The 11,167-nt window shown below is 45.0% G+C and overlaps 1 protein-coding gene across 1 annotated transcript in view; it reads left to right on the top strand.

Moving 5' to 3' along the window:
- Positions 1-2,182: 2,182 nt before the first annotated feature.
- Positions 2,183-11,167, top strand: part of dera (deoxyribose-phosphate aldolase (putative)) — a 43,391-nt gene continuing 34,406 nt past the window's right edge. The window contains exon 1 of the mRNA XM_078235337.1: positions 2,183-2,274. Coding sequence (XP_078091463.1) covers positions 2,244-2,274 — 31 coding nt within the window. The 5' untranslated portion in view covers positions 2,183-2,243. The remainder of the gene's footprint in view (positions 2,275-11,167) is intronic.

Genomic DNA, 11,167 nt, shown 5'->3' with positions numbered 1-11,167 from the left:
TGATGGGTTTAAAGATGTGATCAAATAATACAGGGCAAGATTGTTTCCAAAACTGAATTGAGTATGGATTACCTCATGTTTCTTGAATTGAAGTGGATATTTCAAGCAAGTTGTTTGGAACAAGTCAAGGTCATTACATTCTTACTTTGCATAAGTATTTAGCAAATTAGTGGGATTAACCATTTAAGATCAAATGTCTGATGAGTAAAGGTTGGGAAGTGATGATGCAGAGAAGATCACAAGGATAGTTCTTGGCGTTATCAAGGTGTACAGATTGATATAGTTTTCTCTATGCAATTGCTGGTTCGTGGATAGTATACTGACTGGATACGGTGGAAATGTACACTTTATAATTGAGAGGAGAGGTTCAATAAAGGGCTATGTACCCAGAATTCATTAAATGGATTCAGTAATGAACACTGATGTGGAATTGGTTCAAGATGGAACCGCTCCCTGGCTTATTTACCCATAACTGACAAGTTATGCACATTAGAGACTGATGGAATGGGTTCTATAATGACAGATCTACTGGGGTTGATGGATGGGACACTCATGAATGGGTGGATAACTTGGGGTTGATGAGCAAGGCTCTAATTGACAGTCTACTTGTGACTGATGGTGGCACTGTAAGGATGATGTGGAGATGCCGGCGTTGGACTGAGGTAAGCACAATAAGAAGTCTCACAACACCAGGTTAAAGTCCAACAGGTTTATTTGGTAGCACAAGCCACAAGCTTTCAGAGCGCTGCTACTTCATCAGGTGAGTGGGAGTTCTGTTCACAAACAGGGCACATAAAGACCCAACTCAATTACCTGATTACCTGTTGTCCGTACCTTTAAGACTTGATTATCTGTAAAGACTTGCATTCCAACAATTATTTTGTAAATTGAGTTTGTGTCTTTATAAGCCCTGTTTGTGAATAGAACTGCCACTCACCTGATGAAGGAGCAGCGCTCTGAAAGCTTGTGGCTTGTGCTACCAAATAAACCTGTTGGACTTTAACCTGGTGTTGTGAGACTTCTTACTATAAGGATGCACAGCCTTCCTGGAACTGATTGGTTGAACTCTTTTTTTTAACTTGTTCATGGTGCCTTCAACAGCACCTTCCAAATTCTCAATCTCTACCACCACGAATGACAAAGGGAATTGACGCATGTGACCATCACCACCTTCAAGTTCATCTCCTTTCTTGCATGGACCAGTGGCTCATCACCACATTATGTAACATAGAAACCCTACAGTGCAGAAGGAGGCCATTCGGCCCATTGAGTCTGCACCGACCACAATCCCACCCAGGCCCTACCCCCACATATTTTACCCGCTAATCCACGCATCCCAGGACTCTAAGGGACAATTTTTAACCTGGCCAATCAACCTAACCCGCACATCTTTGGACTGTGGGAGGAAACCGGAGCACCCGGAGAAAACCCACGCAAACACGAGGAGAATGTGCAAACTCCACACAGACAGTGACCCGAGCCGGGAATCGAACCCGGGACCCTGGAGCTGTGAAGCAGCAGTGCTAACCACTGTGCTACCGTGCCGCCCTGGGTGTCATGGCCTAGGCCAGCATTTATTGCGTGTCCCTAATTGCCCTTGATAATGTGGTGATGAGCCACTGGTCCATGCGATAAAGGTATACTCAACAGTGCTGTTCAGAAGTGAGGGGGTGCTGGGAGTTTGATCTAATGGCAGTGGAAAAAAAGTGATATGGTTCCAATTTAGGATGGCGTGTGGGTTGGAGATGAACTTGAAGGTGGTGATGGTCACATGCGTCAATTGCCCATGTCATTCGTGGTGGTAGAGATTGAGAATTTGGAAGGTGCTGTTGAAGGAGCCTTGGTTGCTGTAGTGTATCTTGCAGATAGTACACGCTTGCCACTGTATGCTAGTGGTGGAGGGGGCACCTTTCAAGCAGGCTGCTTCATCCTGGGTGATGTCAAACTTGTCTGTTGTTGGAGATCTCTGATGAATTAGTATTATTGCTGGAGCTGATTGGCTGGACTCTACTTCAATGGCCGTCTACCTGGAGTTGATTAGCTGGCTACCAATAGCTGATTGGCTGGGTTCATTATAGAGTGGCAGCCTGCATGGAGGTGATTGGCTGGAGTGTAATGAAAGGGTCTATTTTCCTCCAGCTGATTGGCTGGAGTTTATAATGGGGGCAGTCTTCCTGGAGCTGATTGGCTGGTGTCTGACGGAAGTGACGATTGGAACGGAAGTTACAGAGTGTCTCGGCGCTATGGCGGCCCGGAATTGCGGCTGTTCGCTGGGTAAGGATTGGGCTAGTGTTGGGGATGGCGATGGGCTGAGTGGCGGGCTCGGGCTCCCAGCAGCTGTGTGGATGGGGGGGTTTGAGTGAATATTTAGCGGTGAGGATGGCCCTGGGAGGCTGAGCTCTGACTCTGAGTGAGGCCAGGGTTAAAGTCCCTCTTCAATCCACACCCTGGGCAGCTTGGTTAGGAGGAGACGGGCAGGTCTGTGTGATCCTCATAGCAGTTATCACCAGGATGACAGCTTAATGCTGGAAACACTCAGCAGGATTGGCATCGTAGAATCCCGACAGTGCAGAAGGAGGCCATTCAGCCCATCGAGTCTGCACTGACCACAATCCCACCCAGACCCTGTCCCTGTAACCATGTATTTACCCTAGTTACCCCCCCGACACTAAGGGGCAATTCAGTATAGCCAATCCACCTAACCAACACATGAGGTGGCACAATGGTTAGCACTGCTGCCTTACAGTGCCAGGGACCCGGGTTCGATTCCCGGCTTGGGTCACTGTCTGTGTGGAGTTTGCACATTCTCCCCATGTCTGCGTGGGTTTCCTCCGGGTGCTCCAGTTTCCTCCCACAGTCCACAGATGAGCAGGTTAGATGCATTGGCCGTGCTAAATTCTTCCTCAGTGTACCTGAACAGGCGCTGGAGTGTGACGACTAGGGGATTTTAATGTAAATGTAGTGTTAATGTAAGCCTACTTGTGACACTAATAAATAAACTTTTAAACTTAAAAATCTTTAGACTGTGGGAGGAAACCAGAGTACCCAGAGGAAACCCACGCAGACACTGGGAGAACATGCAAACTCCACACAGACAGTGATCCAAGACGGGAACCTGGGTCCCTGGCGCTGTGAGGCAGCAGTGCTAACTACTGTGCCATGGTGCCACCCAGTGTTTTAAGTATATTTATTAGTGTCACAATTCAGCTTACATTAACACTGAAATGAAGTTATTGTGAAAATCCCCTGGTCACCACGCTCTGGCACCTGTTCGGGTACACTGAGGGAGAATTTAGCATGGCCAATGCACCTAACCAGCATGTCTTTCAGACTGTGGGAGGAAACTAGAGCACCTGGAGGAAACCCATAGGGGAAAGCAGACAGGGAGAAATTAATTCGGAAGGGCGACGAGGTTTGTTTAGAAATATTGAACTTGAGAAGCTAAGTTTATTTATTAGTGTCACAAGTAGACTTACATTAACACTGCAATGAAGTTACTGTGAAAATCCCCTTGTTGCCACATTCCGGTGCCAGTTCGGGTATACTGAGGGAGAACAAAGAAAATTACAGCACAGGAACAGGCCCTTCAGCCCTCCAAGCCTGCACCGACCATGCTGCCTGACTTAACTAAAACCCCCCACCCTTCCGGGGACCATATCCCTCCATTCCCATCCTATTCATGTATTTGTCAAGACGCCCCTTAAAAGTCACTACCTCCCCGGCAACGAGTTCCAGGCACCCACTACTCTCTGTGTAAAAAAAAAAGTCTGCCTCGTACATCTCCTTTAAACCTTGCCCCTCGCACCTTAAACCTATGCCCCCTAGTAGTTGACTGTTCCACACTGGGGAAAAGCTTCTGACTATCCACTCTGTCCATGCCTCTCATAATCTTGTAGACTTCTATCAGGTTGTCCCTCAACCTCCGTCGTTCCAGTGAGAACAAATCAAGTTTCTCCAACTTCTCCTCCGTAGCTAATGCCCTCATATCAGGCAACATCCTAGTAAATCTTTTCTGTACCCTCTCCAAAACCTCCACATCCTTCTGGTAGTGTGGTGACCAGAATTGTACACTATATTCCAAGTGCAGCCTAACTAAGGTTCTATAAAGCTGCAACATGACTTGCCAATTTTTAAACTCAATGCCCCGGTTGTGAAGGCAAGCATGTCGTATGCCTCCTTGACTACCTCCTCCATCTGCATTGCCACTTTCAGTGACCTGTGTACCTGTGCACCCGGATCCCTTTGCCTATCAATACTCTTATAGATATTTCCTATCTGTATTAGACCTTCCAAAATGCATTACCTCACATTTGTCCGGATTAAACTCCATCTGTCATCTCTCCGCCCAAGTATCCAACTGATCTGTATCCTGCTGTATCCTCTGATGGTCCTCATCGCTATCCGCAAATCCACCAACCTTTGTGTCATCCGCAAACTTACTAATCAAACCAGTTACATTTTCCTCCAAATCATTTATATACATTACAAACAGCAAAGGTCCCAGCACTGATCCCTCAGGAACGCCACTTGTCGAGAATTTAGTATAGCCAATGCACCTAACCGTCTGTAGGGGGAATCAATCAACATCTCAGATCTGTATGACTCTTACTTTCTCTATCCACAAATGTTGCCAAACCTGCTAAGCATTTCCAACATTTTCTGAGTTTCAGCATCTATTATTATATTTCCTTCTGTATTCAGAAGCTGAAATGGTCAAGATAGTTTATCACAATTTTAAACCAGGTCGGTCAAGGCAGCCTTGAGGAATTCATAGAATGTATCTGCGATAGCGTCCTTAAATAGTATGTAATGGAATCTAGGAAGGAGCAAGCTATCTTACATCTGGTCCTGTGTAATGACACAGTAATAATTAATCTTACAGTTAGGGATCCTCTCTGAAGAAGCAATCGTAGTATGGTTGAATTTAAAATTCAGATGGAGTGTGAAAAGGCAAAATGCAATACTAGTGTCTTGTGCTTAAACAAAGGAGACTACAAAGGGATGAGGGAGGAGTTGGCTAAGGTAGACTGGGAGCAAAAACTTTATGGTGGGACAATTGCGGAATAGTGGAGGACTTTCAAAGCGATTTTTCACAGTGCTCAGCAAAAATATAGACCGATGATAAGGAAGGACTGTAGAAAAAAAGAGATAATTAGCCATGGATATCTAAGGAAATGAAGAAGGGTATCAAATAGGAAGAAAATGCATACAAAGTGGCAAAGATTAGTGGGAAACTAGAGGATTGGGAAATCTTTAAAGGTCAACAGAAAGCCATGAAAAAAGCTGGAAAGAAAAGTAAGATGGATTATGAGAGTAAACTAGCTCAGAATATAAAAACGGATCGCAAAGGTTTCTATAAATGTATAAAACGAAAGAGTGACTAAATTAAATATTGGTCGTTTAGAGAATGAGAAGGGGGATGTAATAATTGGAAATGAGAAAATGGCTGAGGCATTGAACAGGTATTTTGTGTCGGTCTTCACAGTGGAAGATGCAAATAATGTGACAAAAATTGACAAGGCTATAGCAGGGGAGGACCTAGAAACTATCCTTTATCACTTAAGAGGTAGTGTTGGGCAAGCTAATGGGGCTAAAGGTAGACAAGTCTCCTGGTCCTGATGGAATGAATCCCAGGGTACTAAAAGAGATGGCGGGAGAAATAACATGCATAGTGTAATTTACCAAAATTCGCTGGACTCTTGGGTGGTTCCCGCAGATTGGAAAACAGCAAATGTGACGCCACTGTTTAAAAAAAGGAGGTAGACAAAAGGCAGGTAACTATAGGTCAGTTAGCTTAACTTCTGTAGTAGGGAAAATGCTTGAATCTATCATCAAGGAAGAAATAGCGAGACATCTGGATATCAATTGTCCCATTGGGAAGACGCAGCATGGATTCATGAAGGGCAGGTCATGTTTGAGTAAGTTGGTGGAATTCTTTGAGAACATTACGTGCACAGTGGACAATAGGGAACCTGTGGATATGGTGTATCTGGATTTCCAGAAGGCATTTGACAAGGTGTTGTATAGGATAAAGATGCATGGTGTTACGGGTAATGTATTGGTATGGATAGAGGATTGGTTAACTAACAGAAACCAAAGAGTGGGGGTAAATGGGTGTTTTTCTGGTTGGCAATCAGTAACTAGTGGTGTGCCTCAGGGGTCAGCGTTGGGACCACAATTGTTTATGATTTATATCGATGATTTGGAGTTGGGGACCAAGTGTAGCGTGTCAAAATTCGCAGATGACACTAAGATGAGTGGCAGAGCAAAATGTGCAGAGGATGCTCAAAGTCTGCAAAGGGATATAGATAGTCTAAGTGAGTGGGCAAGGGTCTGGCAGATGGAGTACAATGTTGGTAAATGTGAGGTCATCCATTTTGATAGGAATAACAGCAAGATGGATTATTGTTTAAATGGTAAAAATTGCAGCGTGCTGCTGTGCAGAGGGACTTGGGTGTCCTTGTGCATGAATCACAAAAAGTTGATTTGCAGGTGCAGCAGGTAATTGAGAAGGCATTTGGAATTTTGTCCTTCATTGCTAGAGGGATGGAGTTTAAAAACAGTGAGGTTATGTTGCAGCTGTATAAGGTGCTGGTGAGGCCACACCTAGAGTACTGTGTACTGTTTTGGTCTTATTTGAGAAAGGATATACTGGCACTGGATGGGGTGCAGAGGAGATTCACTAGGTTGATTCTGGAGTTGAGAGGGTTGGCTTATGAGGAGAGACTGAGTAGACTGGGACTACACTCATTGGAATTTACTGGCGGGTGAAACTAGAACTCGGGGGCATGGCCTCAAAATAATGGGGAGTAGATTTAGGACTGAGTTGAGGAGGAACGTCTTCACCCAAAGGGTTGTGAATCTGTGGAATTCCCTGCTCCGTGAAACAGTTAAGGCTACCTCATTAAATGTTTTTAAGGCAAGGATAGATTTTTGAACAGTAAAGGAATTAAGGGTTATGGTGAGCAGGCGGGTAAGTGGAGCTGAGTCTATGAAAAGATCAGCCATGATCTTATTGAATAGCGGAGTAGGCTCGAAGGACCAGATGGCCTACTCCTGCTCCTCGTCCTTATGCTCTTAAAAAGCCGTATCGGGCCCCTGTCTCTTTGGGTTCCAGTAATGGCAAATAGAAATTAATTCAGCTCCTTTTCAGATGTTGGGCTTCGTCAATATTCATTTCCCAATCAGCCTTGCTTAAAGCAGCAGAGTGGTTATGACTGCAGCCTCACAGTGCCAGGGACCTGGGTTCATTTCTGACCTCGAGTGGTTGCCTGTGTGGAGTTTGCACGTTCTCCCCATGTTTGTGTGGGTTTCCTCCCACACTCCAACAATGTGGAGGTTAGGTGGATTGGCCATGCTAAATTGACCCTTGATGTCAGAGAAATTAGCTAGGGTAAATACGTGGACTTATGGGGATAGAGCCAGGGTGGGATTGTTGTTGGTGCAGACTCGATGGGCCGAATGGCCTCCTTTTGCACTGTCGGGGTACTTTGGTTATCTGCTCATTAAGACATTAATTGTTGTTGCATTTTGGCTACTGTATTCTCCACATTACAATAGGACCTACACTTCAAGAGGACATATTTGGCTGAGTTCGTGAAATGTGTTGCTTTCTATGAGTGAGCAAAATGGTGCATGCAGTGGGATAATTCAAGTAGAACATAGAACATAGAACATTACAGCGCAGAACAGGCCCTTCGGCCCACGATGTTGCACCGACCAGTTTAAAAAAAAAAACTGTGACCCTCCAACCTAAACCAATTTCTTTTCGTCCATGAACCTATCTACGGATCTCTTAAACGCCCCCAAACTAGGCGCATTTACTACTGATGCTGGCAGGGCATTCCAATCCCTCACCACCCTCTGGGTAAAGAACCTACCCCTGACATCGGTTCTATAACTACCCCCCCTCAATTTAAAGCCATGCCCCCTCGTGCTGGATTTCTCCATCAGAGGAAAAAGGCTATCACTATCCACCCTATCTAAACCTCTAATCATCTTATATGTTTCAATAAGATCCCCTCTTAGCCGCCGCCTTTCCAGCGAAAACAATCCCAAATCCCTCAGCCTCTCCTCATAGGATCTCCCCTCCATACCAGGCAACATCCTGGTAAACCTCCTCTGCACCCTCTCCAAAGCCTCCACATCCTTCCTGTAATGTGGGGACCAGAACTGCACACAGTACTCCAAGTGCGGCCGCACCAGAGTTGTGTACAGTTGCAACATAACGCTACGACTCCTAAATTCAATCCCCCTACCAATAAACGCCAAGACACCATATGCCTTCTTAACAACCTTATCTACTTGATTCCCAACTTTCAGGGATCTATGCACACATACACCTAGATCCCTCTGCTCCTCCACACTATTCAAAGTCCTCCCGTTAGCCCTATACTCAACACATCTGTTATTCCTACCAAAGTGAATTACCTCACACTTCTCCGCATTAAACTCCATCCGCCACCTCTCGGCCCAACTTTGCAACCTGTCTAAGTCTTCCTGCAAACTACGACACCCTTCCTCACTGTCTACCACACCACCGACTTTGGTGTCATCAGCAAATTTGCTAATCCACCCAACTATACCCTCATCCAGATCATTAATAAATATTACAAACAGCAGTGGCCCCAAAACAGATCCCTGAGGTACACCACTTGTAACCGCACTCCATGATGAATATTTACTATCAACCACCACCCTCTGTTTCCTATCCGCTAGCCAATTCCTGATCCAATTTCCTAGATCACCCCCAATCCCATACATCTGCATTTTCTGCAGAAGCCTACCATGGTGAACCTTATCAAACGCCTTACTAAAATCCATATATACCACGTCCACTGCCTTGCCCCCATCCACCTCCTTGGTCACTTTCTCAAAAAACTCAATAAGGTTAGTAAGGCACGACCTACCTGCCACAAAACCATGCTGACTATCACCTATCAATTCATTACTCTCCAAATAACTATAAATCCTATCCCTTATAATTTTTTCCAACATCTTGCCGACAACAGAAGTGAGACTCACCGGTCTATAATTCCCGGGGAAGTCTCTGTTCCCCTTCTTAAACAATGGGACAACATTCGCTAACCTCCTGTACTGTTCCACTTGTAATCAAATAAAGAAATTTAATAATTTGCATGCTCGGTGGAGTCTCAGTTTTGGAGCCCAGTAATGGTTAAGTAACGGAGCCTTTTCATAGTTATCAGTGAGGCAGTTATAATCCATTAAATACTGATGTGGAGGTTGATTGAACATCACGTGAAATCCCTTTGAATGCAATATGTGTCTATAGAATTTAATTACATACAAGTTGTTTTCTTTCCAACAAATTTAACTGAACATGCTCTGAGAACATGCAATTGTTACAACTTTTGAGGTTTATAAGGTGTTTTAGGACTGTGTCTTGCAGGTAAAATGAGGGAGGTTATGAGAGCTGTTCTGAAGTTTCTCTGACAGCAAACCTGGGTAGTTTATTTGAGATGAAAGGATCCCGTGTTGCTTTACTGGGAAAATGGTTTTCTCAGTAGGAGGTGTAAGGTTCAGGGGTTTGAAGTGTTAAACCCTTTCTAAGTAAAACAAATTCTTTTTTTAAGGTCCCAATTTTTAATTTCTAATACAAGGATCCTCAGTAGTGCTTTAGGTATGAATAACTAGTATTTACGAATCAAATAGAATTCATTAAGCAAGACATAACATATACCTAACAAGGAGGAGTGAAGACAACATGGAAGTTTCTCATCTCTCAAGATCCAAAGATGCGTGGGTTAGGTTGATTGGCCATGTTAAATTGACCCTCGTGTCAGGGGATTAGCAGAGGAAATATGTGGGGTTACGGGAATAGGGCCTGGGTGGGATTGTGGCCGGTGCAGACTTGATGGACCGAATGGCCACCTCCTGCACTGCAGGGATTCTATAATTCTGTGATCCCAGGAACTTCTTGGTATTCCCAACACAGATGATGACCTTTGTCTTTGAAGTGATGTTGAACTGTGTCCAGAAGAGTCATAACCCCAGAAAAAGGTGGTGTTGTGGATAGTTTGGAGGGATGTCAGAAGTTGCAGCGAGACATAGATAGAATGCAAGACTGGGCGGAGAAGTGGCAGATGGACTTCAACCCGGATAAGTGTGTGGTGATCCATTTTGGCAGATCCAATGGGATGAAGCAGCAGTATAATATGAAGGGTACCATTCTTAGCAGTGTAGAGGATCAGAAGGACCTTGGGGTCCGGGTCCATAGGACTCTTAAATCGGCCTCGCAGGTGGAGGATGCGGTCAAGAAGGCGTACGGCGTACTGGCCTTCATTAATCGAGGGATTGAGTTTAGGAGTCGGGAGATAATGCTGCAGCTTTATAGGACCCTGGTTAGACCCCACTTGGAGTACTGCGCGCAGTTCTGGTCACCTCATTACAGGAAAGATGTTGAAGCCATTGAAAGGGTGCAGAGGAGATTTACAAGGATGTTGCCTGGATTGGGGGGCATGCCTTATGAGGATAGGTTGAGGGAGCTTGGTCTCTTCTCCCTGGAGAGACGAAGGATGAGAGGTGACCTGATAGAGGTTTACAAGATGTTGAGAGGTCTGGATAGGGTAGACTCTCAGAGGCTATTTCCAAGGGCTGAAATGGTTGCTACGAGAGGACACAGGTTTAAGGTGCTGGGGGGTAGGTACAGAGGAGATGTCAGGGGTAAGTTTTTCACTCAGAGGGTGGTGGGTGAGTGGAATCGGCTGACGTCGGTGGTGGTGGAGGCAAACTCATTGGGGTCTTTTAAGAGACTTCTGGATGAGTACATGGGATTTAATGGGATTGAGGGCTATAGATAGGCCTAGAGGTGGGGATGTGATCGGCGCAACTTGTGGGCCGAAGGGCCTGTTTGTGCTGTGGCTTTCTATGTTCTATGTTCTAAACCATGGTAATGCTATGCCAATGAGAATTACAATTTCTCAACTTCTATTCCTTCCCCATTCCCCATCCCCCATTCCTAATTCCTCTTTTGGAGATGGTCCAAATTCACTCCTATTGACTATAGGACACAAACCATCTTGTCACCCCATCTTTGTAACAACCTCTGCTTTATGGGTCATAAGCTCCAGAAGTTTACATTCCATCACAAGCAAATGGGCGTTTCCTTCCAGATACCGGTGAGCCATGAATAATCACCTTCTTGTCA

The sequence above is a fragment of the Mustelus asterias genome, chromosome 19 (assembly GCF_964213995.1).
Source record: "Mustelus asterias chromosome 19, sMusAst1.hap1.1, whole genome shotgun sequence".
NCBI classification, from domain to species: Eukaryota; Metazoa; Chordata; class Chondrichthyes; order Carcharhiniformes; family Triakidae; genus Mustelus; species Mustelus asterias.
This window is presented reverse-complemented; position numbering and strand designations above follow the sequence as displayed.